The sequence below is a fragment of the Chlamydotis macqueenii genome, chromosome 1 (assembly GCF_036417535.1).
Source record: "Chlamydotis macqueenii isolate bChlMac1 chromosome 1, bChlMac1.mat, whole genome shotgun sequence".
NCBI lineage: Eukaryota > Metazoa > Chordata > Aves > Otidiformes > Otididae > Chlamydotis > Chlamydotis macqueenii.
This window is the reverse complement of record NC_141556.1, coordinates 1,064,245-1,090,777: the sequence shown is the minus strand read 5'-3', so window position 1 is coordinate 1,090,777 and position 26,533 is coordinate 1,064,245. Positions and strand designations below refer to the sequence as shown.

Below are 26,533 nucleotides of genomic sequence, written 5' to 3'. Positions count from 1 at the left end.
TACCAAACCGCAGCCCGTCCCCGGTCCTGCACGCGCAGGCGGCCACCGAAACGCAGAGAGCGGCAGCCGCCCCCTCCCAGCACCATCCTAACCCCTTCAACAAATCCGGTGATACTCGTGTTCCAGCTCGGGACGACACGCAACCGGATGAGTCCCAAATTCCCCGCAGGAGCGCCCGACTCGAGGAGCTGAGAGGCACCTCACACACCCGTTAATTAACGCGCCCTCAGAATTAGGAGCGCAAAGGCGGAGCGGCGACGCGCTCCAGGCGATACGCAATTGCAGGAAGCTCCGCTGCGTGCCAACCGCGCTGCGCCAGCCCCGTCGCGCCGGTGATGGAGCGTGCGGCAGCGGCATCGCCCTGCTGTCGCGCCGTCACCCCAGGGGCCGCGGTGACCGGCTCCACCCCGGCTTTCCCCTTCGTTCCACCGCGACGCAGGAGGTGGGGAACCTCGGCGGTGAGAGCCGAGCCCGGCTGAACCCCACTCGTCCCACAAACGCTGCCGGTTCCGGCTCCTCGCCTGCTCTCCCGGCAGTTCCTCGCCCCCGGCCCCTCCGGCACGGGCGCGGTGGCTGTCACGCCTCTCCCAGGCATCGCTGCCCTGCGGCGGTCCCCGACTGTGCCCAAGCAGAGCCACTGAACCCCGCCAAGGGCACCCAGAGCCCACCAGCACCAGGCAGGGAGCGCGGACCCCACGGGCTCGGGACGGGGACCACATCCCTGCGCAGGACCCGCCGGCACCGGGCAAGCCTGGGCACAAAATAACCCGTCCGCGCCCTTGGCAACGCGCGCGCCGTTTACTCAACGTACCCGTTCACGGGCTGCGCTACCCAAAACACGGGGTGGAAAGGATCCAAGCGTGCCAGAACGGTTTTAGGAAGCGACACGGGCGAGCTTCCAGCCCAGCAGGCGCCGGGCTGGAAATAGCGTCCGGCCAGTATTTATAGGGGCGGCACAGAAACCACTCGCGCCCCTGGAACCGGATAGCCGGCGGCGCCCGGGGCCGTGCATGGGGATGCGGGCACACCGCAGGCGGGGCCAGGCTTTTCCAGGACACGGGGCCATGGCAAATTATCGGCATCGGCTCCCGCGGCACCGGCACAAGCACCGCACCGCCCAGGTGTAGGGCGGGGGGCAGGAACGTCGCCTCTCCAGCACGAATTCCGGCACCCCAGCTCCACGCCAGGCGTTATTTCCCAGCGACCACGAGCTTCAGGGGATTTTTTCTGCTCTGCAGCCCAAGGTCGCAGCTTTGGTGCTTCAGCATCCAGGGGAAGGAGGCACTCGGCTCCCCCTCCACACCCCAACCCTAAAAACAAGGGGTCACCATCCTGGGACGCCGATGTCCGCGAAATCCGGGCACCGCAGAGAGCCCCGGAGCAGGAGCGCTGCCCGGCCAAAGCCGAGGAAGCCACGGGCTCCACGCCCGGGGAAATAACGGCGCAGGACGGGGCTGAGCGGGGCAGCGCGGGGACGCAGCGCGTACGTACTTGTTGGCTCGGATCCCTTCCCGGCGGGAGGCCAGCCCTTCGGCCACCAAGGACTCGGCAATGTTCTCGCCGCTCGTGTCTGCGGAGAGAGGAGAGGAGTCGTCAGCCAGACAAACGGCCGCGCGCGGGGCAGCCCGGGGGCACGCAGACCCCGGTGTCCCGGAAAGCGCTCCCAAAAACGATTCCGGCTAAAAAGCACTGGAGCCACCCGGGAGCGAGCGGCTCCCGTCGCCAGCACAGCGTCCCAGTGTCCCGCGGCCACCGCGACGCATCGAGCGGAGCCGCCCAAGGCTCTCTGGGTCACGGCGTTTCCCCGGACCGGGGCTAAGCAAGCGGGAAGGGGACGTCCCCAGCACCCCCCCAAAAGCTCAGCGCCGCAGCGTCGCTGCTGGGGAAGCTGTCGCAGCGTTTCCATATTAAGGAGCATTTAAAACCTTGACAGACTTCATCAGGAAACGTTTTACGCTTCATTTCTCACCTCCGCGGCGTGACAGGCTGGGGTTTAACAATGGGGAACCACACCTACGCGGGAGGCAGGGCGCGAGAGCCCCCAGCGGGACGGACGGGGCCGCAGGCGGCGGCGAGGGAACGCTGCTGATCGCGGCGTCACCCAAAACCCCTTCAGAGGTTTATCTGCCGCCGGGACCCCTGCTGAAGGACGGCCCGCAGGGCGGGAAGCAGCTCTCCAAAACAATGGTTTTCCCCGCTCCGCAGGAGGAGATCCCCATCCCAAAGGGTTTCCCAGTTCCCCGGCCCACAGCAAATTGGAAGCTTGGGAATGAGCACAGAGATCACTTGGATATCCAGTTATCGGTGGTCTTGAGGTCCCGGCTCATCCCAGGAGGACGTAGGGCCCCGCTCCCCTTTTTTGCAGCCTGGGGACCGTGGGGGTCTCGCGTTCCCACACTGGAGCGACGTGGGAGACGCACGCCCAAAACTCAGCAGCCCCCCAGCTCCTTCACAGCCCCTTGCGCACGCTTGGTCCTCCCCTCCTTCCCCAAAACGCACGGATTTGGGAAAGGAGGCTGCCAGGAGCCGCGGCCGAGCCGGACCTGCACGTATCCCAAACGTCCCAGCCGTGGGGCCGTCCCGCGTCGACAGGGTCTCACCCTCCTCCTCGAAACCCGAGGGCAGGGGATGCCCAACCGGGAGCCCGGCACAGAAGCTGGCAGCGGGACACGGTCACCTCGGAGCTGCTTTCTCTCGTCGTTCCTCTCACCAGACCGGGCGCCGGCTGAGGGCTAACCGCGGGGAGCAAGCGCCCAAAAACTCACCCACCTGCACGGCTGGAACCCAAAACCGGCGAGGGCTGCTGGCAGAGGGGACGCGGCACCCGGCAGAGCGCCGCCGGGCACCACGCTCACCGTGAGAGGGGATCCCCTAACGCCACGGCTTGCGTCCCGGTGCCGCGGCGCACCGACCAGCGGCTGCGGCTCCGGAGAGCGCAGCCCCCCAAGGCAGCCGGGACAGCCGCGGGGCATCGCTCCCCTCCAAAAACCGGGCAGGCATCCTCCTCCTGCCGCCGACGCCGCGTCCCAGCCCGCCCTCTCGGGCCAGCAGCACGCGCTCCCGCCGCAAACCTCTCCGCGCGCTCCCCGCCGACCCTTCAGGTGCGCGGCGGAGCCCTCGGCGCTCACCTTTCCCCAGGTACACCATCCCGTACTCCCGGCCCTGCGGGGTCTTGTACTCCACGGTGAAGCAGACCTCCTTCCCGATCAGCTTCTTCCGCAGGAACTCGCGAGCCGGGAAGCCCCAGGGCTGGAAGGAAAGAAGCCCGTGGGCGAAAGGCAGCCGGGAGGTCCCAGAGCCTCCCCACCCGCGGGGCTCGCGCTCTTCTCCGCGTGCGGTGCGTTGGCCCAGGTCCGCACCGGACGCCGTTTGCGGCCCACGAGCTTGCGGAGGAACCCACCCTGCCGCTCCGTCCCCAGCAAAGGGGCCGGGGTTGGTTTTCCAGCCGTGCTGCCGGAGCAGACAGACCCGCCCGGCCGAGCCCCGGAAAGCTCCCGGAGCAGGGCTGGGGCTGCGGCAACGTGCGGGGCCGGCCCAGCCCCAGCTCCCAGCGACGCGGCGGCGGCTCCTCCGGCTCCCGCCAAGGCTGCGCGGGTGCCCACGGCCAAGGAGCGGAGCGGGACCGGCCGGGAGAAGCCGGGCTGCGGCACCCCCGGCGAGCTCAGCCCCGCCGCACCGCAGCGGGTGGGTGGGGAACGCGGTCCGGAGGAGAGAACATGACGTGCTCGCAAACAATTAGCAAACCTGACAGGCGTAATTTTTTCAAAGAGTGACATTTAAAGGCTGAAGCAGCGTTTAGAAGACAAACTCCCCAGGGAGAGCAATTAGCCGCCAGCGCTCCGCGCCACCCCCGGCGCTGGGAGGAGGGGTGGCCGGGCTCCCTCCTACCCAAAACCGCTGTGCCCCTGCCTGCACCCCATGTGCCAAAGCAACCCCCCCATCGCCCCCCGAGCCCGTAGAGGGGACATCACCAGCTTCCCCTGGCCCCGCAGGCCCTGTCCTGGGCACGCGTCCCGCCGTGGCAGGGCGAGAAAGGAGAAGTCCGCCCCAAAATCCGCACCAGGCGGCCGGAGCAGGGAAAGGAGCTCTTAAAAGACGCTTGAGCCGAAGGCGCTGTGCTCTGCAGGGCCAGCAGCCCGGAGACCCCCCCCCCGTCCGGCTCATCCCGGGACGCCGGGCGCAGGGGGTCCGCACGGCGCGGCTCGCAGGAGGCACCCACCTCGTCCAGGGTGTCCTTGGCATCCGGCTGGCCGGCGGCGGCGCGGCGGGCGAGGTTGCCGGCGCGGATGTTGCTGAGGTTGATCTGGCGCTCGGGGGGCGGCCCGCCTCGGGGCTGCCCGCGGACGATGATGGCGCAGCCCGACAGCACCTGCGGGGAGGCAGAGGGGTTACGGGGGGGGGGTCCCCCTTTTTTCCAGGGATCCGATCCGCCGGGAGCGAGGGGGTCACAGGCATTGGGCTGCCCGCACCCCGCGCCCACGGGCAGTAACCTCGTCCAGCAACTGCGCTGCCGTCAAATAAACCCGTACGGAGAAAATCCGCCGGGAAAAATCCCCAAAAGTGACGGAGACCCAAACCGGAGACCCTCCTCCTCGCACCCGACTCGATCACCGTCACCGGCGTCGCCCCACCGCGCACGCACCCCAGCGTTTCTCAACGGCTCCGTCCCCGAGCGAGACCCCACGGCACCAGCGGGGCCCCCTCCGGCCGCCGAGCCGGGCTCCCGGAATCACCCTGGTCCCGTTCCAACCGGCACCGGCTCCCCGCAATGCGGGCTGACGCCGCCGAAGCGCTCGCAGGAAAGCCTCCGGGTTGGATTTCGGCACGCGCCCTGGCCCGTTTCCCACCCAAAATCCCCACGGGTGCTCACAGCGCGTCCCCAAGCCAGAGGACTCGTACCGCGGGACGCCGGCTCGCACCGAACCTCGCCAAAACGCGCCCCACCGCGCCGACTCCGAGGGTCTGGCGGCACCACGCTTGCCGCCCCGCGCGCCCGGGCCACGGCGGAGACCGGCACGCCGCGTGAGCTCCGGGGAATCGAGCTTCACAGCCAGCCCGAGCCGCGCGCACGGCGATGCCCCGGCGAAGGCTCAGCGCCCGCTGCTTACGGACCCAGAGGTTTCATCGCCGTAATTAACCCCCAGCTTTAATTGACGGGCACAGGGAAAGAAGCCCGACGCCGTAACCGTTTTATCCAGCCACCAGCGCAAACCCCGGATCCCGGGAAGGGGACGGGTTCGTTAGCAGAGCCGCTCCGTGCCCCACGGGCGCCGGCAGCGCTTTGGGGAGGGCGCAGCGTCCCCGGCACCGGACCCTCCAGCGAACAGCAGCCCAGGCACCCCACCAGCCCTGCCTCGAGCTCCAGCCAGAGGAAACCGGGCTTAAACTGGGCTTGAACCGGCCCACGAAAGCTTTACGAGGAGCTTGCGCAGGCCCCGAGAGCGCGACGGACGCGCCAGGGCGCGGCGCAGGGACACGGGTCGGCCGGACCCGGCTCCCGCGGCACAGCCGCCAGCGGGACGGTCGCGTCCAGAGCCGCAAACGCGGGGCGCAGAGGCGGCAGGAACGGGACGGAGGGCGGCAACGCGACGGGGCAGGGTCCCACGGCGCCGGGCGGCGACCCGGCTCTCCCTCCACCTCCGGACTGGCCCGCGCGGAGCCCCAACCCCGCTCCGAGCCGCGGGTCCCCGTGTCGTCGGTCACGGCCGTGCCACGCTGCGCCGCGCTCCTTCCAGCCCCGTCACCGACGTCCCGGAGCGGAGCCGGACCCCAGCCGGAGCCCCGAGCCCAGCCGTACCCACCCCGGGACTCCTCAAGCCCCCCAAAAGGAAGGAGCCGGTTGCCGCCCCATCCCGGCTCCGGGTGCCTCTTCCCGCCCCATCCCCGCTCCCGCTCTCCCTCCCCATCCCGCTCCGCCGCACCGGGACGAGCCCCCTCCCCGCTCCCAAACTTTTGCGGCCCCCGCTGTGATTTCGGGGGAAATCGTGCGTCAGGAAGGCGCAAAAAAAAAAAATCCCCCCCAAAAACCTTGCAAGTTCCAAAAGTTGCAGCAGGAACCGCAGCGGGCGCCGCTCCGGCAGCACCGCCAAGCAGAGCGGGGCCGGGGGAAATCTGGGACCCCCCACCTCTCCGGCGTGCCCGGATTTCGGGACGGTTGGCCCGGAAAGGGAAGGGGATCACCCCCCAGGCCCGGGGCCGGCAGACGCCAACCGCCCTTGCCCAAAATCACGCTCCGGATCCGCGGCCCCCTCCGACGGAGCCGGCGCCAGCGCCCAGGCGAGGTTTGTCCCGAGAATCCCAAAATTTGCTCGGCGGGCACGAGACAGCACGGAGAGGCCGGAACGGTTCCCCGCGCCGCCGGTGAGCTAAAGCGCGGGGGCGGCAGCATCCCCCAACCTCCAAGGTCCCCAAACCTCCGGTTCCGTCCCCAAAACCTCCAGCGGGCTCCGGGCCGAGGCGACCGGCGCCAGGAGGGAACGCGGGGACCCGGACGCCATCCCGGAGCCCGATCCCAGCGGGAGCTGCCGGATCCCAGCCTTCGCCCTCCAGGCACACGGGGGGACGCGACGGGGAGGGGTGCGGGGACCCCGTCCCCCCACGGGAACACGGTGGGGGGGAGGAGCAGGTGGGACGTCCCCGCTGGGGAGTCTCCGGCTTTTTTGGGGTTTCGGAGCCGGCAGCACAGCGGGACCACCGCCCCCCCCCAGGAGAGGGGTCACCGGCCCGCGGGCCGGCCCCAGTGCACGGGGGGGGACCTGGGGGTGGCAGGGGGTCGTACGGACCCGCACCCCGCGCCAGCCTTGCCCCCGGCCGCAGCACGGGGTGGGGGTCCCCGGGCACAGCACCCCCCGCCCTGGGGGGAAGGGGGGAGATTCCCGGGGCGCAGAGAGGGGTCCCCGGGCTGCTGGGGCTGCAAAAGGGGGGAAGGGGGGGTCCCGGACACCGGAGGGGGCTGCCGGCGTCGGATGGGGGTCCCGGTACCGGAGCGGGGGGGGGGGAAGTCGGGTCCACTACCGGACGGGGCTGCGTGGGGCAGGGGGTCCCCGGTACCGGAGGGGCCTGCGGGGGGGGTCCCGGGCACTGCTGCGAGCACGGGGGATCCCGAGCACCGGTGGGGGCTGCGGGTGAGGGACGGGGGTCCCCGGTACCGGAGGGGCCCGCACAGGGGTCCCAGCACCGGAGGGGGCTCCGGGGGGGGGGGGGGGGGCAGAGCGGGGTCCCGGGACCGGAGCGGCCTGCACAGGGCGGGAGGGGCCGGGCAGCGGCGGGGGTAGGGGGAGTCCCCGGTACAGGCCGGGCCCCGGCGGGTGCAGGCGGCGGGCGGCGCGCAGCGAGGCCCCGGGGGCGCGGCGGCGGGCGGGCACGGCCCTTACCATCTTGACGATGCCGCGCTGGACGGCGAGGGGCGGCGCGGAGCCGCCCTGCCCGGGGGAGGCCGCGGAGGCCATGGCGGGGCCGGCGGCGGCGGACGGGGCGAGCGCGGACGGAGCGGACGGGGCCCGGGGCGAGCGCGGAAGGGAGCCGCGGGGCGGGGCGCCGGAGGAGGCGGGGCCTCCCCTTCGCCCCGCCCCCTCCGCCCGGCCAACGGCCAACGGCAGGCCGGCCCCGCCCCCCGCCCCGCCCCGCCCCGCCGCGCCTCGGCCAATGGCGGCGCGCGGCGCCGCAGCCCCCCCGGCCGGAGAGGCTGCCGCGGGGGAGGTGACGTCACGGGCTGCCCCGCCCCCGCGGCGGAGGAGGGGCGGGACTTCCGGGGCACGCGGCGCCAGGGACACGTCGGCAAAGGGGCGCCCGCGGCTCCCACGTGGCCTCCCGCCGCGCCGGGGGCGGGGCCGGGAGGGGCCCCGCCCCCTGTGATGTCACCGCGCGCACCGACGGGATTCGGCCCCGCCCCCCCCGGGCTAGTGGGGGGGGGCACCGGGGGGGGCGGACGGGGGTCCCGGGGGGGCTGCGTCACAGAGGGGGTCGGGGAGGCGGGGTGACGGGGGGGGCGGGACGGGGTGAGGGGGTCCCGGGGGGCAGCGTCACGGGTGGGGGGGGAGCGGGGGGGGCGGGACGGGGTGAGGGGGTCCCGGGGGGCAGCGTCACGGGTGGGGGGGGGAGCGGGGGGGACGGGACGGGGTGAGGGGGTCCCGGGGGGCAGCGTCACGGGTGGGGGGGGAGCGGGGGGGCGGGACGGGGTGAGGGGGTCCCGGGGGGCAGCGTCACGGGTGGGGGGGGAGCGGGGGGGGCGGGACGGGGTGAGGGGGTCCCGGGGGGCAGCGTCACGGGGGGGGGGGGGAGCGGGGGGGCGGGACGGGGTGAGGGGGTCCCGGGGGGCAGCGTCACGGGGGGGGGGGGGAGCGGGGGGGCGGGACGGGGTGAGGGGGTCCCGGGGGGCAGCGTCACGGGTGGGGGGGGACGGGACGGGGTGAGGGGGTCCCGGGGGGCAGCGTCACGGGTGGGGGGGAGCGGGGGGGCGGGACGGGGTGAGGGGGTCCCGGGGGGCAGCGTCACGGGGGGGGGGGGGAGCGGGGGGGCGGGACGGGGTGAGGGGGTCCCGGGGGGCAGCGTCACGGGTGGGGGGGGACGGGACGGGGTGAGGGGGTCCCGGGGGGCAACGTCACGGGGGGGGGGGGAGCGGGGGGGCGGGACGGGGTGAGGGGGTCCCGGGGGGCAGCGTCACGGGGGGGGGGGAGCGGGGGGGACGGGACGGGGTGAGGGGGTCCCGGGGGGCAGCGTCACGGGTGGGGGGGAGCGGGGGGGGCGGGACGGGGTGAGGGGGTCCCGGGGGGCAGCGTCACGGGTGGGGGGGGACGGGACGGGGTGAGGGGGTCCCGGGGGCAGAGTCACGGGTGGGGGGGGAGCGGGGGGGCGGGACGGGGTGAGGGGGTCCCGGGGGGCAGCGTCACGGGTGGGGGGGGACGGGACGGGGTGAGGGGGTCCCGGGGGGCAGAGTCACGGGTGGGGGGGGAGCGGGGGGGCGGGACGGGGTGAGGGGGTCCCGGGGGGCAGCGTCACGGGTGGGGGGGGAGCGGGGGGGGCGGGACGGGGTGAGGGGGTCCCGGGGGGCAGCGTCACGGGTTGGGGGGGAGCGGGGGGGACGGGACGGGGTGAGGGGGTCCCGGGGGGCAGCGTCACGGGTGGGGGGGGAGGAGGGGTCCCGGGGGGCAGCGTTATGGCGGGGGGGGGCTGGGGAATCCCCCAGCGCCGCCCCACGGGGGGGACTCCCCAGTACAGCTCCACGGGTGGGTCAGGGGGGAGGGCACCCCCCCCAGCACAGCCCCACAGAGGGACCGGCGGAGAGGGGTGTCCCCCCCCAGCCCCACGGGGGGTCAGGGGAAGGGGACCCACCCCCCAGCCCCACGGGGAGACCAGGGGTCCACGGGGGGACCAGCAGCTCTGCCCCCTCGAGATGTCCCGTCCCCCCCCGGCTCCCCCAGCCGCGTTGGGGGGGGGGCTTGCGGCCGGTTTCGGGGTGGGTTCCTCCCACCCGAGGGTCCCCACGGGCCCCCCAGCAGCGTCGCGGCTCGCGCCCGGCCCGTGCCCTGCGCCCTGCCCGCGGCGCGATGGCCGTCCCCCGTGGCCTCGGCCGCTCGAAGTCGCCCGTCGTCGTCCTGTCCCGGGGTGGCCTCCCGGTGACGCCGGCCCGGCACGCCCGCTGTTCTGTGACCCCAAAACCGCCCCGTCCGCAGCCGAGGGGCGCGGGGAAGCGAGCGCGGGGCTGGGGCCTGGGGTCCCCTGCTGCCCCCCGAGCGTGGCAGGGAGCCCGCCCGCCCGCGCTGCCTGGCCGGGGTGCCCCGGGGTTTTGTGGAAGCGTCTCCCGGCCGGATTCGGGGAGCGGGCGCTGGGCCCCGGGTACCCCGAGGACCACCAGTGCCGTGTCCCAGTACGGCTGTGGGGGGCAAAGGCCGCAGGGTCTGGGGTCCCGGCGTCCCCCCGCCAGCGGCCCGACCCCAGCCCGGGGACACGGGTGCACCGAACGCGTCGGGGCTCTGCGGGAGAGGCCGTCCCGCCGCGGATCGGCGTTGTCCCCGAGGTTCCCAACGTTTCGTTCCGGCACCTCACCGACGTCTCCCGCCCCGTGCCGGGCCGGATCGTCCTCCCCGCCTGCCGCGGCCTCCCGCCGCTTTTCGTCGTTTTACAATGATTTATTTCTTTGTTTTCTCCCCTTTCTTTTCCCTTTGTAACGTTTTGCAGCGCGCTCCGCGAGCGCCGGGGCGAGCCCTCGCGTGCCGAGGGCGGGGGGTGGCTTCCTCTGCCCCAAACCCGGCCGAGCCGCCCCGTTACCCCCGTCTGCGGCGCTCGCTCCCGGCCGCGGCCCGTTCCCCGGGGAAGGCGAAGGCGTCGTCCCGCCCCGAGGTTGCCTCTTTTAGCCAGGAAATTTTAATAATTGTCGTTTTGATGGAAAGAGAAGTTAAAATGTAGGTGGAAATGCTTAAACCGAGGTTTTCTCGGTGGGCTGACTCATCTGCGCGTTTAACTTTCCCGTGCGCGTTCCGGAGGAGAAAAGAAAGGAATTTTGGGGTTTTTTTTCCAGCCGTCGCCGGTGCTCGGGGAGGAGCAGGGCCAGCTGCCGCGCGGAGAAAGCCCAGCGGCACGCGGAGCGGCTCCCAGCGTCGGTCCCGCCGTGAGGTGTCGGGTCCCGGCCGTCCCCGCGGGGTCTCAGTACGGGGTCTGTTCTCGCCAGCGCACGGCCTGGGTGGGAATTCGGGTCCCCAGGGAGGGACCTGGCCCCGTCGCTCCTGCCCGGCCATCCCAACCCCAAAGCTCCACGCGCCGGTGCTGTCACCGCGTCCTTTGCACGGTGGCAGAGCGCCCGGGCTGGGTGGAGATGGAGATGGAAATAGATGGGGATGGAAATGAAGATGAAGATGGCGATGGAGATGAAGATGAAGATGAAGATGAAGATGGCGATGGAGATGGACATGAAGATGGAGATGGGGATGGAGATGGAGATGGAGATGGGGATGGAAATAGATGGAGATGGGGATGGAGATGGAGATGGAAATAGATGGGGATGGAAATGAAGGAGATGGAGATGGCGATGGAGGTGGAGATGGAGATGGAGATGGAAATGAAGATGGAGGTGGAGATGGAGATAGATGGAGATAGAAATTCAGGTCCCCAGGGAGGGACCTGGCCCCGTCGCTCCTGCCCGTCCATCCCAACCCCAAAGCTCCACGCGCCGGGGCGTCCCGGTGCTGCCACCGCGTCCTTTGCACGGTGGCAGAGCGCCCGGGCTGGGTGGAGATGGAGATGGAAATAGATGGGGATGGAAATGAAGATGAAGATGGCGATGGAGATGAAGATGAAGATGGCGACGGAGATGGCGATGGAGATGGACATGAAGATGGAGATGGAGATGGGGATGGAGATGGAGATGGGGATGGAGATGGGGATGGAAATAGATGGAGATGGGGATGGAGATGGAGATGGAAATAAAGGGGGATGGAAATGAAGATGAAGATGGCGATGGAGATGGAGATGGCGATGGCGATGGCGATGGAGATGGTGATGGAGATGGAGATGGAGATGGAGATGGAGATGGAAATAGATGGGGATGGAAATTAAGATGGAGATGGCGATGGAGATGGAGATTAAGATGGAGGTGGAGATGGAGATGGAAATGAAGATGGCGATGGAGATGGGGATGGGGATGGAGATGGAGATGGAGATTAAGATGGAGGTGGAGATGGAGATAGAAATTCAGGTCCCCAGGGAGGGACCTGGCCCCGTCGCTCCTGCCCGTCCATCCCAACCCCAAAGCTCCGTGCCCCAGGTCGGCAGGGTGCCGTCACCGTGTCCTTCCCGTGCCGGCGGAGCACCCGGGCTGTATCTCAGTGCAGAGCCTGTCAATATTTTGTGACGTTTTAACGCGACCTGGAGCCGGGCGTTTGGCGAGTCACTGGGGCGGAGGCGGCGCGGCCGAGAGGCACAGCCCGGGCGCGGTGGTGCCGGCCGGCCGCTGGCACAGCGGGGCCGCTTCTCCCAGGAAAGCTTTCCAGTCCACCCTCGTCTCCTCCTGGAAACGCCCGGTGGCTCCACGTCCCCCACAGCCCAGCCATCCCGGGGCATCCCAGGGCTTTGCACCGGACCCGGCTGCGGGCTGGCTCCGTTGGTGGAGAGCCAGCTTCTCATCTGCCTAACGTGCGCTCGCCTAATTTCACGTAACGGGGGGCTTTAATCAAACCGCCTCGCCGTGCCGTGTCAGACACCTTAGAGAAATCCAGTTGGCCTCTGTCGACGTGGACATCGTTATCAGCCAGAGCTGAAAGCCGCTTCAGAAGGAGGAGATGGAGATGGAGACAGAGATGGAGATGGGGATGGGGACGGAGACAGAGATGGAGATGGAGATGGATGGAGATGGAGGTGGGGATGGGGATGGGTATGGGTATGGAGGTGGAGATGGGGATGCGGATGGTGATGGAGATAGACATGGATGGAGATGGAGGTGGAGATGGAAATGGAGATGGGGATGGGGATGGGGATGGGGATAGAGATGGAGATAGACATGGAGATGGAGATGGAGATGGGGGTGGGGATGGAGATGGGGGTGGGGATGGAGATGGGGGTGGGGATGGAGATGGAGATGGAGATGGATGGAGATGGAGATGGAGATGGGGGTGGGGATGAAGATGGAGATGGAGGTGGAGATGGGGATGGGGATGAAGATGGAGATGGAGATGGGGATGGAGATGGGGATGGGGATGGAGACAGATGGAGTGACAATGGCTTCAGGGAGAGAGCTTTCCCCGTCCCCTTCCCCGTCCCCTTCCCCTCGTTCTCCCTCCACGTGAGCAGCACCCTGGGCCCAGCTCGCCCTAGGTACCCGCAGTACTTGCCGGTGAGGGGCAGGGTGTTCCCTGGGCGCAGAGGGAGCTGCGCCGGGCTCCCGCCGCGCCCGTGCCAGCGCCCGTGCCGTGCTCACGCCAAGCTCATCCTGCGCCCAGCCCGCGGCGGGGCCCAGAGTGGAGGTGGGAAGGGGGGTCCCGGGGAGAGAGCTCTCCCGGCAGCCGGGAGGGTCAGGAGCGGGGTGGGGGGACGCTGCGGTGCCCACCGGTCACCGTGTGTGCAGGCTGGCGCCGCGATGGCTCGTACGGTCGGGAGCTGAGCAGCCAGAGAGGTCCCCGGGCCACTGGGCCGGTACCACCCGGTACCCAGTTACCAGCTGCTGGAAACCCAGGCAGCCCAGCACCCCCTCCTCCTCCGGGATGCTCAGCATCCCCATCCTGCCCCTGGGATGCTCAGCATCCTCATCCTGCCCTTGCGATGCTCAGCATCCCTATCCTGCCCCCTGGGATGCTCAGCATCCCTATCCTGCCCCCCGGGATGCTCAGCATCCTCATCCTGCCCTTGCGATGCTCAGCATCCCTATCCTGTCCCCTGGGATGCTCAGCATCCTCATCCTCCCCCTGGGATGCTCAGCATCCCTATCCTGCCCCCTGGGATGTTCAGTGTCCTTCCTTTCCCTGGGATGCTCAGCATCCTCATCCTGCCCCTGGGATGCTCAGCACCCTCATCCTGCCCCAGGATGCTCAGTGTCCTTCCTTTCTCTGGGATGCTCAGCACCCCCGTCCTGCCCCTGGGATGCTCAGCATCCTCATCCTGCCCCGGGATGCTCAGCACCCCCATCCTCCCCCTGGGATGCTCAGCATCCCTGTCCTTCCTCTGGGAAGCCCCGTATCCCCGTCCTGCCCCAGAGCAGCACCGAGCTCTTCTCCTGCCTGAGGGCAGCTCCGCATCCCCACCCCTCCCAGGCCACCCCGGCACCCCAGCTTGGCCCCTCCCCGGACATCACACCTACACGCCCGGCGGGGTGCGGGTGCTGCCCGAAGGGTGCCAGCTCTGGGTGCAGCTGGAGGCACGGCGATGGCAGCGCACGCCGGGGCCGCCACCCCCAAACCCTCTCCGTCCCTGGGCACCCCCGCGTGCTGTGGAGGGCCAAATCCGTAACGCCAGATCCGCTGGGCTGCACTGCCCGGCGCAGGAGAAGCGTCTGCAGAAAGCTCTTCCTGGAGCCAGGAGGGCAGTGGGTGGGAGGAGATGAGCAGGAAGGGGTGAATGGAGAGAGAGAACCATGAGGCCTGGAGCGTCTCTGCACCTCCCCATCTGCCCATCTCTCCACCTCCCCGCCTCCCCACCTCTCCATCTCCACCACTCCATCTCCATCTCTCCATCTCCACCTCCCCACCTCTCCATCTCCACCTCCCCACCTCTCCATCTCCACCTCCCCACCTCTCCATCTCCACCACTCCATCTCCATCTCTCCATCTCCACCTCCCCACCTCTCCACCTCTTCACCTCTCCACCTCTTCACCTCTCCACCTCCCCACCTCCCCGCCTCCCTACCTCTCCACCTCTCCATCTGTTCACCTCTCCATCTGTTCACCTCTCCATCTCCCCACCTCTCCATCTCCACCTCTCCACCTCTTCACTTCTCCACCTCCCCACCTCCCCACCTCTCCATCTCCACCTCCCCACCTCTCCATCTCCCCACCTCTCCATCTCCCCACCTCTCCATCTCCACCTCTCCATCTCCACCTCTCCATCTCCACCTCTCCACCTCTCCATCTCCACCTCTCCATCTCCACCTCTCCACCTCTCCATCTCCACCTCTCCATCTCCACCTCTCCATCTCCACCTCCATCTCCACCTCTCCATCCTTCCATCTCCACCTCTCCACCTCTCCATCTCCACCTCTCCATCTCCACCTCTCCATCTCCACCTCTCCACCTCTCCATCTCCACCTCTCCATCCTTCCATCTCCACTTCCCCACCTCTCCATCTCCACCTCTCCATCTGTCCACCTCTCCATCTCCACCTCTCCATCTCCACCTCTCCATCTCCACCTCTCCATCTGTCCACCTCTCCATCTCCACCTCTCCATCTCCACGTCTCCACCTCCATCTCCACCTGTCCCCAGGCCCGCACCTCCCTCCCCTCCCCCCAGGGGTCTCCCTGCCCCCGTTTCCTCCGGTCCCTCGCCTGCTGAGCTCCCCCGCCCCCGCCCCTCCCCGTGCGCCGCGCCCGCCGCCGCCGCGCCGCAACCGGTGCGCCCATCCCCGAGGGGCCGCGCTCCCCGCTCCCGGCCCCCCCCTCCCCTCCCGCCGCCCCCCCCGGCCGGTCCCGGGGTGGGGGGGGAGCAGCGGGACCTCTCCCCTCCTCCAGGCCCCCCCCGCCCCGGGGCTGCGCCCCGCGCCCCCCTCCCCGCCGCGTTACGCACGGGGCCCCCCCGGCGCGGGGGCTCCGTCGGGGCTCCCCGGGGGCCGGGATGGAGCGGGGGCGGTCCAGGGGTCTGCCAGCGCCGCCCCCCTCACCGAGACCCCGATCCCACGGGAGGACACGAGCGGGTGGAGTGGAGGAGGGGGGTGTTTGGGGGAGCGCGCGGGGGCGGCGCGGGGGGTCCCGGGGGGCCAGGCCGGGGCCCCGTCGGGCCGTGGTTAATGTGTAATTGGGAGCATATGGTATTTTGTTAAAGGCCGCCAGTTTGTGCTGGGAATGCGGGGGCCGGGGGGGTGGGGATGTGGGGGGGGGGCGGAGGCGGGGGGGTGCAAATAACGCCGGATTACCGGTGGGGCCGGGCGCGGAGGGCCGCGGCGCGGGGCTCCTCGCTGGCTAATATTTGCTCTTCAAATATTTTATTTGAAAGGGTTTTACAACGCGGTTTTTATCTCCTAAGCAAAGGTGGGGGGGGGGCAAAGGGGGGGGTCCATCTGTGCCAGTCCCTCCGGTCGCACATCCCCGCTTGCCCATCATCCAACGCCAGGCCGCCTTTCTATTTGCTCACTCCTCCTAAAAAAAAATAATAATAATAAAAAAAAAATTAAATAAATGTAATAAAGCCGAATCTGGATTGATGGTTGAATCCCATCTGTCCGTCCCTGTTTCGCTTGATGGGAGACGTGGGAGCGAACGTCGGGGGGATACTGGGAATGCTGGGTGTTGCGGCTGGAATAGCGACGGCAACACTGGTACTGAATCACTCACTGGGTCGGGGGGCTCCGTCGGGGCTCGGGGCCGGCTCAAAGAGCCGGCCCCGAGCCCCGACGGAACCCCCCGACCCGGATTTACCCCGGGCGCGGCCACTCGTTCCCCATCTGGCCTCCCCTTCCTCCCCATCCTCCTCTTCCTCCTGCCCCGTGACATCACGGCCCCGCTCCCTCATCAGCCGCCCCGCGCCGGCAGCAGCACCCGCGTGGCTTCGACGGACCCACCGCAGGTACCCCCCCCCCCAATTTGCAGCCGCTCTCCGGCACGGCGGAGAAGAAGGGGCGGTCGGCCCCGCGGGTGGATTTATTTGGCTTTTCTTCCGTCTCGTCAGCGGTCGGCGTCACCGAACGCCGTTCCCGAGCCGTGCCGGGGAAGCGGTGCCAAGGCTGCGGTGGGATTTGGGGACAGCCCTGCGCTGGCGGGGTGTCCAGGAGTTTCTGGGGTGTTTCGGGTGAAATCCCGGGTCAACCTGGGAGGGAATGCAAGGGAAGGGTTAAAGCGGGTGGCAAACGGCTCCCGGACGGCACCCAGGCCGCTGCACGCGCACCCGGAGCTCCCCGTCCCGTCTCCCGCCACCTCCAGCCCCTCCGACGCCGCGCGGGACCCCGGCGGGGTGGGCGCAGCGGGAAACCCTCCGTCCCCCGGGGCTTCTCCGAGGGAGCGCGGGCAGCGACGGGGACACGGCCCAGCCGAGCCGGCTCTGCTGCGCGCCGTTGGGCGCCGGCCGCGTTCCCGGCATCTCGCCGGCTGCTCCGGCGCCCGAGCGAGCGCTTCAAACCCCGTCCGGGCTTGGGGCGCGACGATTTCCCGAGCATCCCGACACGACGGAGCGTTTCCATCCCCTGCTTGGGATTTCTGCCCGTGCTCTCCCTTCTCCTTGCCGGACGGCGGGCAGGGGCCGCGGCCGAGCCCCCGACGCCGTCACCGGTTTATCCGGCCTCACGACGGCCGCTGACTCCGCTTGCTGATTCCCAGGCACCGGACGCCCCCGGAGAAGCCTCGCCATGCAACACCGAGGTGAGCCGTGCTGCTGCGCCGGGCCGGCTCGGGGAGCGCGGTGCCGGCATCCGTGAGCCCGGTGTCCGTGATCCCGGTGTCCGCGATCCCGGTGTCCGTGAGCCCGGTGTCCGCGATCCCGGTGTCCGCGATCCCGGTGTCCGTGATCCCGGTGTCCGTGAGCCCGGTGTCCGCGATCCCGGTGTCCGCGATCCCGGTGTCCGTGATCCCGGTGTCCGTGAGCCCGGTGTCCGCGATCCCGGTGTCCGCGATCCCGGTGTCCGTGATCCCGGTGTCCGCGATCCCGGGGGAATTGGGGAGGTGCCACGTCAGCCCCCGCCCCATCAACGGGGCTGCTTTTCCCCCCACGCTGGGTGTTAGAAGCTGATAAACTTGGGGCCCCCCGGCCCCCCAGTGCTTCTCCACCCCCCAGCCAGTCCCCCCGCTTCTCTCCGTGCTCCTCCACTGGGAATTTTTCCTGCCAGCGTCCCCCCCGTTCCCTGCCTGCACCCCCACCCCAGCAACCAGCCCCACATTGCTCCCAATCCTCCTGCCCCCTGCAAACCCCCACTCAGTGCGTGGGGGTCCCTGACACCCCCCTCCCACCTCCCCCCCCCACCCCGGCTTCTCCCCAGGGCCCGGCGGCGTGAACCAGCTGGGGGGGCTCTTCGTGAACGGCCGCCCCCTCCCCACCTGCAAGAGGCAGCGGATCATCGAGCTGGCGGCGTGCGGCGTGCGGACCTCCGACATCTCCCGCAGTCTCAAGGTGCGCCGGTGTCGGGGGGTCCCGGGTGGTGGTGGGGGTCCTCCCCCTCCAAATCCCTCCCTCAGCCTCAAGGTGCGCCGGCATCGGGGGGTCCCGGGTGGTGGTGGGGGTCCTCCCCCTCCAAATCCCTCCCGCAGCCTCAAGGTGCGCCGGTGTCAGGGGGTCCCGGGTGGTGGTGGGGGTCCTCCCCCTCCAAATCCCTCCCGCAGCCTCAAGGTGCGCCGGCGTCGGGGGGTCCCGGGTGGTGGTGGGGGTCCTCCCCCTCCAAATCCCTCCCGCAGCCTCAAGGTGCGCCGGCGTCGGGGGGTCCCGGGTGGTGGTGGGGGTCCTCCCCCTCCAAATCCCTCCCGCAGCCTCAAGGTGCGCCGGCGTCGGGGGGTCCCGGGTGGTGGTGGGGGTCCTCCCCCTCCAAATCCCTCCCGCAGCCTCAAGGTGCGCCGGCGTCGGGGGGTCCCGGGTGGTGGTGGGGGTCCTCCCCCTCCAAATCCCTCCCGCAGCCTCAAGGTGCGCCGGCGTCGGGGGGTCCTGGGTGGTGGTGGGGGTCCTTCCCCTCCAAATCCCTCCCGCAGCCTCAAGGTGCGCCGGCGCCGGGGGGTCCCGGGTGGTGGTGGGGGTCCTCCCCCTCCAAATCCCTCCCGCAGCCTCAAGGTGCGCCTGTGTCAGGGGGTCCCGGGTGGTGGTGGGGGTCCTCCCCCTCCAAATCCCTCCCGCAGCCTCAAGGTGCGCCGGCGTCGGGGGGTCCCGGGTGGTGGTGGGGGTCCTCCCCCTCCAAATCCCTCCCGCAGCCTCAAGGTGCGCCCGTGTCAGGGGGTCCTGGGTGGTGGTGGGGGTCCTCCCCCTCCAAATCCCTCCCGCAGCGTCAAGGTGCGCCCGTGTCAGGGGGTCCTGGGTGGTGGTGGGGGTCCTCCCCCTCCAAATCCCTCCCGCAGCCTCAAGGTGCGCCGGTGTCAGGGGGTCCCGGGTGGTGGTGGGGGTCCTTCCCCTCCAAATCCCTCCCGCAGCCTCAAGGTGCGCCGGCGTCGGGGGGTCCCGGGTGGTGGTGGGGGTCCTCCCCCTCCAAATCCCTCCCGCAGCCTCAAGGTGCGCCGGCGTCGGGGGGTCCCGGGTGGTGGTGGGGGGGGTCTTCCCCTCCAAATCCCTCCCGCAGCCTCAAGGTGCGCCGGCGCCGGGGGGTCCCGGGTGGTGGTGGGGGTCCTCCCCCTCCAAATCCCTCCCGCAGCCTCAAGGTGCGCCGGTGTCGGGGGGTCCCGGGTGGTGGTGGGGGGGGTCTTCCCCTCCAAATCCCTCCCGCAGCCTCAAGGTGCGCCGGCGCCGGGGGGTCCCGGGTGGTGGTGGGGGTCCTCCCCCTCCAAATCCCTCCCGCAGCCTCAAGGTGCGCCGGCGCCGGGGGGTCCCGGGTGGTGGTGGGGGTCCTCCCCCTCCAAATCCCTCCCGCAGCCTCAAGGTGCGCCGGCGTCGGGGGGTCCCGGGTGGTGGTGGGGGTCCTCCCCCTCCAAATCCCTCCCGCAGCCTCAAGGTGCGCCGGTGTCGGGGGGTCCCGGGTGGTGGTGGGGGTCCTTCCCCTCCAAATCCCTCCCGCAGCCTCAAGGTGCGCCCGTGTCAGGGGGTCCTGGGTGGTGGTGGGGGTCCTTCCCCTCCAAATCCCTCCCGCAGCCTCAAGGTGCGCCGGTGTCGGGGGGTCCCGGGTGGTGGTGGGGGGGGTCTTCCCCTCCAAATCCCTCCCGCAGCGTCAAGGTGCGCCGGCGCCGGGGGGTCCCGGGTGGTGGTGGGGGTCCTCCCCCTCCAAATCCCTCCCGCAGCCTCAAGGTGCGCCGGTGTCGGGGGGTCCCGGGTGGTGGTGGGGGGGGTCTTCCCCTCCAAATCCCTCCCGCAGCCTCAAGGTGCGCCGGTGTCAGGGGGTCCCGGGTGGTGGTGGGGGTCCTCCCCCTCCAAATCCCTCCCGCAGCCTCAAGGTGCGCCGGTGTCGGGGGGTCCCGGGTGGTGGTGGGGGGGGTCTTCCCCTCCAAATCCCTCCCGCAGCCTCAAGGTGCGCCGGCGCCGGGGGGTCCCGGGTGGTGGTGGGGGTCCTCCCCCTCCAAATCCCTCCCGCAGCCTCAAGGTGCGCCGGCGTCGGGGGGTCCCGGGTGGTGGTGGGGGGGGTCTTCCCCTCCAAATCCTGTTCCCGTTGAGCTTCTGCGGCAGCCGCCCCGTCCGCAGGTGTCCAACGGCTGCGTCAGCAAAATCCTGGGCCGCTACTACCGGACGGGGGCCGTGGAGCCCATGGCGGCGGGGGGCAGCAAGCCCCGCATGGCGACCCCCGAGGTGGTGGCCAGGATCGCCCAGCTGAAGCGGGAGCGGCCCTCGCTCTTCGCCTGGGAGATCCGCCGGCAGCTGCGCGCCGAGGGCGTCTGCGCCAGCGACCGGACCCCCAGCGTGAGTCCTCGCCGCCGCCACGCCGGGGCCGGGCCCTTGGGCGGGGGTCCGGGCCCCACGGCCGGGGTGCTGCGGGGTGGGCGAGGGGGCGGCGGGGAGGACGCTCGCTGAGACGGCGGGGGGAGAAAATCGCTCGCTCCCAGCTAAAGCAGAGCCGCGTCCCCAGCGAGCTCGGCCGTCGTCTCCGGCGTCGCGACGCCGCGGTGGGTCTGCGACGAGGTGATAAAATGCAACGGGCGGCGGCGCGGAGAGACCCGCCCCCGGAAATCCCACCGTCCCCAGGCCCGAGTTAAATGTTGTCCATTCGCCAAAATGAAAGGGTTGCGCAGAATCGGCGGCGCGTGCTCGGGCACGGCGGCGGGAGGGCACCCCGGGGCCGCGCTTTGGGGCATCGGCTTCGCTCGCTCCCCGCCTCGACGCCTCCCCGAGCCGACGTCCCCGGCTGCTGCGGCGAGCGGAGGGCTGCCCGCCGCCACGGGGGCTTTGCCCGATGCCCCCCGCCCGCGGCGCAGCCCCGTCTCTCCCCGCCCAGGTCTCCTCCATCAACCGGGTGCTGAGGACCCTGCCCAGCGACCTGCGGCTGGCGGCGGAGCGGGGTTTCGCCGGGGACCCGCCGCCCCGGGGTGAGCCTTGCCGGGGGTGACGCCCCACGAGAGCCCCCTGCTCCCAGTTGGCTTCCCGGCTGCGCACGCGTCCGCGTGCACGCACGCACACGCGTGTGCGCGCGCACGGCTCCTCCCCACACTGACCCCGTGCCCCCAGAGCTGGGAACCCCCAAAATTTCTGCCTTTCTGTCCCCGCAGTGTCCCCCCTCGCCGCTCTCTCTGCCTCGCACCCTCCCGGCTCGCCCGCCGAAGCCGGTGCCGCCGCCGCCGTCTCCCCGGGGACCCAGCATCCTCCCCGGGGCCCGGCGGCCGGCCGGCGGCTCCCGCCGAGCGCCCGGCACAGGAACCGGACGGTGTTCTCCAGCCAGCAGTCGGAGGCCCTGGAGAAAGGTACGGCTCTCCGCTCGGCGTGGAGCGCCGGGACGGAGCAGGGCCCTTCCCAAGGGACGGCATCGCCGCTTTCTGGATGGGCTCCTGGCCCTTCGCGTGGCGCGGCCGCTGCTGCGGTGCGGGCACCGGCACCCGGCGACGGACCGGCTGCAGCCGCGCGTCCCGGCGTCGCCGGCGGGGCGGATGCGCCGAACGGGCCGGTCTCACCCCGCTCCCCCTCGCAGAGTTCCAGAGGGGACAGTACCCGGACCTCGTCACCCGGCAGAGGCTGGTGGCGGCCACCCAACTGCCCGACGCGACCATCAGGGTAAGAGGAGACGCGCCGCACTCCGTGGGACGCGCCGGTCTCTCGCGTCCGCCGTGGCAAGGCCGGGGGCGCGGGACCCTCGGGCTGCTCCTCGGCCGCGGCCCCTGCGCCCGTGCCCTGGCTGCGCGCCTGCCCTGCTGTGTGCCCCCTCCCGGCGCAGCCCCCGCTCCGTGGTGGGGACACTGCTGGACGCCGGGATGGTGGCACAGGGCGGGGGGGGGACGGGACGGGACCGTGCTGCAGAGCTGTGGCACGCGCCGTGGCACGCGCCGTGGCGTGTCTCATGGTACCCTGTGTGGTGCACTCCATGGCACAGTCCATGGCACGTTCCATGGCACGCACCGTGGCAAACTCCACGGCAAACTCCATGGCGTGCACCATGGCAAATTCCCTGGCACGTTTCGTGGCACGCACCATGGCGTGCTCCATGGCACGTTTCATGGCATGTGCTGTGGCGCACACCATGGCAAACTCCACGGCACGTTTTGTGGCACCATGGCAAGTTGCACGGCGCGTTTCGTGGCATGCTCCATGGTAGACTCCACGGTATGCTCCCGGGCACACTCTGCGGCACGTTTCGTGGCACAGTTCATGGCACGCTCCACGGCACACTCCCTGGCGTGTTTCGTGGCACAGTCCATGGCACGCTCCGTGCCACGCACCACGGCACGCACCACGGCAGACGCCCTGGCACACCGGCACGCGCCCCTCGCACACGCGTCGGGGGCACGCTCGGTAGCTCCAGCAGACGTCCAAACCTTCACCGGCAGCCCCTTCCCCTCCCGGCCGCAGACCACCGCCGGCCGTGGCGCGCGGAGGCCCTGGCAGCCACAGCAGCGAGTACCCGCGGGGCTGCCCGTGGCCGCCGACACGCCGCGCACACGCGTGTCTCCCGTGCCGTGTGCCCCGCGTCCCAGGGCTGAGCGTTGCGCCGAGGAGCCGGGGCGCGGGTGCCGCGGGGTGGGGGGCCGCCAGCCCCGACCTCCCCCCTGCTCCCCAGGTCTGGTTCTCCAACCGGCGAGCGAAGTGGAGGCGGCAGGCTAAGCAGAAGCTGGAGGCCGGCGGCGCAGGTGACAGCCCCGGGGGGACGGGGAGGGGACGGAGGGGACGCGATGCCAAAGAGGGGGGCCGGGGTCCGGGGGGGCTGGGGGCTGACATTCGGCGCTGAGCGCCGGGACGCTTGGCTTTGCTTCCCGGCTCCAGAGCCCCGCTGGGAGCTGGGGAGAGGACGCGGTGCCCTCTGCACCCCAAAATCGGGGCCGGGGGCCCCACGCGGGCCCCACCGCCGGCGCACTGCCCTCCCCGCCTCTCCCCACGCAGGCTCCTGGTGCCGGTGGGTCCCGTCCCGCGGGGCAGCCGCGGCCGCTTGCCGCCCCCCGACCACCGCAGCCGCGGGCTCCGCGCAGGTAGGAGGCGGCCGGGGGGGGGGGGCGGCGGGGAGGGCTCGCCGCCCCCCAGCGCGCTCCGGGCACCCTCTGGGACCCCCACTCCCGCTGCCCGGCTGCTCCGAGCTCCCGGGGCGCTGCCCCCCGCTCTCCGGAGCCGTCCCGACCCGGCAGCGCCACCTGAGCATCCCCACCCGTGACATCTCGCTCTCCCCCCCCCCACGCAGCCCCTCGGCGGTCACGGCCACGGCCTCGCCGCCTGCCCCAGCCCCCCGGCCCCGCTGCACCTCTGCACCCCCGACCCCCGCGCCTGGGACGACGCTTGCTGCGGTAAAAGGGCCGGGAGCGGGGCGGGGACCCCCGGGCGCGGCGGGGGTGGGTGGCGGCGGCGGGGTGCGGGACCCCCGTGGGGGGGTGAGTGGGGGTGACGTGGGGAGGGCGGTGCTCCCCCCGCGCCGCCCCAGCCCCCTTTCCGTCCCGCAGGCCTGGCCCCCGGCGGCAGCCCCCCTCCGGGACCCTGGCAGCCCTTGGAGAGCCCCCCCTTCGCCCTGCTGCCCCCCCGGGCTCAGCTGCCCCCCGCGGCCAGCCTGCTGCGCGGGCCCCCGCCGAGCCCCCCGCTCCACGCCGGCTCGCCCCAGCCCCTCGCCCGCCTCCACGCGCCGGGGTGCCCCTGCCTCTGAGGGGTGCCCCTGCCTCTGAGGGGCCCCGGCGAAGCGGGGGGCTCCGGCGCAGCAGGTGCGGGTTGGTGACAGCAGGGCCACCGTCACCTCACCAGGACCACCTCACCCCCTTTGGAGGTGAGGGACACCCCATCACCCTCCTGGGACCCCCCATCACCCGGGACCCCCCATCACCCCCCTGGGGTCCAGCGGGGCAGAGGGGGTGGGTGCCGGGGTGAAAGCGTCCCACCGCACCGCCCGGGTTTGGGGTACCGGGGCTCAAAGCTTTGCGGGCACATGGGGGGGTGATGCCCACCCGCGTCCGTCCCGGCGGGATTTTGGCCGCTCCGTGCCGGACGCCCCCGGCCTCTTCCTCAGCTGCCTCGAGCGGTTTGTGGGGACGCAACCGCGTCCCCGGGGCTGTGGTTGGGGTCAGGCGGCGGGGAGCCGGGTGCCTCGGGGACCCCCCCACGCCACACCGGGGCGTTTGTCACCGTCCCCAGCGCCGTGCCCCTGCCCCATCCCCTGCGACGCTGCGGAAGGGTGGGCGGCATCCCTGCCCCGCTTCCCCCAGTTCGCATCCCTCCCTCCACGCCAAGCTTTGCCCCCCTCCTCCTTACGATACCGTTAATTACCCTGGGAAAAGTTAATTAACCCCGGTTCGACGCCTCTCCTCGGGGGGCTGTCGGAAACAGGGGACACCCCCATTAATTAAATGGGGGCTTTTCCTGGCGCCTCCGGAGAAACCTCCATCCCGGAGGGAGCGCTCCTGGCCGGGAAACCGGGAAGTTTCAGAGCCAGGACGGGCAAGCCAGAAAAAGTTCGCCCTGGCTGGTTTGGCCCCCCCGGCAATCGCTGGCGAGCCCCCGAGTTGCGATATCGCTTGAGCTCATCCCGGCATCCGGACATCCGGACATCGGTGAGCAGGACCGCGCGGCACAGCCACCCCGGACCCCACGCCGCTCCCTCCACCGTCACCCGGCAGAGCCGACGGGTCCCAGCCGATCCTCGCTCTGCGTAAAAGTTTGGGGTTTCCGGTTGTTCAGGAGCTGAATTTAAGGGTGGAGCCGGGGTAAAGGCGCCCATCGCTGGCCGGGCAGCCCGGGGGGCCCCTCTTCCGCAGGACAATGTCAGGCTCCAGCTTATTTTGTGTCTTTTTAAGCAAGAAAAAGTAATTTCTGTAAGAGAAAAACGTTCTACGGGGTTTTTTAAGTACAAAAAACCCGTCCCAGGAGTAGGCAGCTGCGTTATCCCCATCGTTCTCGCAAAAATCTCAGGTCTGAGGACGCCGCTGACGGCTGCCGGTTGACACCAACACACCTCGTCTCGGCCGTCTGTCCGTCCGAGCCGCGGCAGCGTCCTGGGCCCGGGGCAGCACGCTGCGGCGAGCTGGGCTGAGACCTGCCAAACTCACGGCACGTGCGGCGGCCACCGCTGGCCGGCAGCACCCGAAGCTGCAGCCGCGGCCGGGCAGCGCGCGGCTGTGAGACGCCCGCTGCAGTCCGAGACCTCCAAACGCTCCACGGCAGCTCCGGAGGAGCCTTCTTCTTCCGGAAACACGGAGCGACCCGGCCGGGTCCGGGTGCGTTTTTCAGCGGCGCCCAGGCCCCGTGGCACCGCCACGATTTCGTACCCAGCCCTTCCAAAATGTTTAAAAACCAAAATTACCGGACGCACCAGGAGAGACCGCGGCGGGGGCCAGCGGCCGGCACGGGACACTGCTGCCGATGCGCCCGTTCGCACCGTGTGGGATTCGCTTGCGGGGGCTGCCCGTGGGGGTGGGTCTCTGGGGCACCCGAAAGGCTGCGGGGCGCTGGGAGCCAGCGGGGTGCCCGGCGGCGGGGAGGGGGCGCAGGGCAGGACCCCCAAGCCTTTCGGCAGCTCGTACCGCAGAGAGCCCTCGCCGGCAGCCGAGGTGTGGTGGGGGGCTGCTTCCCTGTTTTGGGGTGCAGGGGGGCGTTGGGTGCCCCCCACCCTTTGCTGTGACTCCGTGCAGTGCCCTGGGCACTGACAAATTTTGCAAACCCCTCCCGGAGACACGAGCGGGCAGCGAGCTCTCCCGCCTCCGGGTTCCTGCGGCACCAGCAGCGCCGAGGGGACCTGAGCGTGGCCGAGGGGACGCGTCCGGGCCGCACGGCGGGAGGAGAGGGGACCCCGGCACAGCCGGGCGCCCGCCGGCAGCGGGGCCGTGGGGAATGGGCAGCGCAGGGCTGCAGAGGCCATCGCGGCACCCGCGCTCTGGGACCGCGGCTCGGAGGTGGCACAGTGATGGTTGGTGCCACAGGGGTGGCTGGTGGCACAGGGACGGTCGGTGCCACCGGGACGGTCGGTGCCGTGGGGGCGGCCGGTGCCACCGGGACACCCCCGGCCGTACAGCTGGCATTTCCGGCGCGCAGCATCTCATCCTGAGGGCGATGGGCAGGCCGGACTGGAGGAACTGGTGCTAAATGGGGCGGCAAATGATTTGGCGGCGAGCGGCTGTCCTTTTGCCCCCCGGCTCTCCGAAAGCCAGGCGAGGGGGCTCTGGTCCCCCCGACGCAGCACGCTGCTGGGTGCAGGGGGCTGCTGCTGCCGGTCCCCATGGGCGCTCCCGCCAGCCTCGGCTTTTTGGGGGCAGCGCCCGGGACCACTCCGCTCCTCCTTCTCCCCAGTGCCCGCAGCTCGGCCCCTCGCTACCGGAGCACGGCCGCCGCTGGGCTGCCAAACGCTTGGCCTTGCCCGGTCCCACTAATTACAACCCAATTAGCGCTGCTGCAGCCCGAGCTGACCCCGCAGGGCTTCCCCCCAGTGCGGCCCCGGCTCCCCGGGACCAGCAGCGAGCGCGGTGCTGAGGCAGCACGGACCCCGGCACAGCACCAGGGGACGGAGAACCCAGCTCCCAAACGCACCCCAATCGCATCCCGGAGCCCCTGCCCGCCTCCTCCGCGTCCCAGCGCAGCGCGCGTTGGGTTTATTGAGGCCCGGACCCCCGCGTCCCGGGATGCCGGCGGCAGAGGCGCGGCGGGGCGCGGGGCCGAGAGGCGGCACCGGAGACAGGCGCCGCG

At 71.0% G+C, this 26,533-nt stretch overlaps 1 protein-coding gene across 1 annotated transcript in view; it reads right to left on the bottom strand.

Moving 5' to 3' along the window:
* SND1 (staphylococcal nuclease and tudor domain containing 1) overlaps positions 1-7,528 on the bottom strand; it is a 70,512-nt gene extending 62,984 nt beyond the window's left edge. The window contains exons 1-4 of the mRNA XM_086739902.1: positions 7,374-7,528; positions 4,220-4,369; positions 3,129-3,249; positions 1,492-1,570 (exon numbers count right to left, since the gene is read on the bottom strand). Coding sequence (XP_086596028.1) covers positions 1,492-1,570; positions 3,129-3,249; positions 4,220-4,369; positions 7,374-7,448 — 425 coding nt within the window. The 5' untranslated portion in view covers positions 7,449-7,528. The remainder of the gene's footprint in view (positions 1-1,491; positions 1,571-3,128; positions 3,250-4,219; positions 4,370-7,373) is intronic.
* Between the last annotated feature and the right edge of the window lie 19,005 nt (positions 7,529-26,533).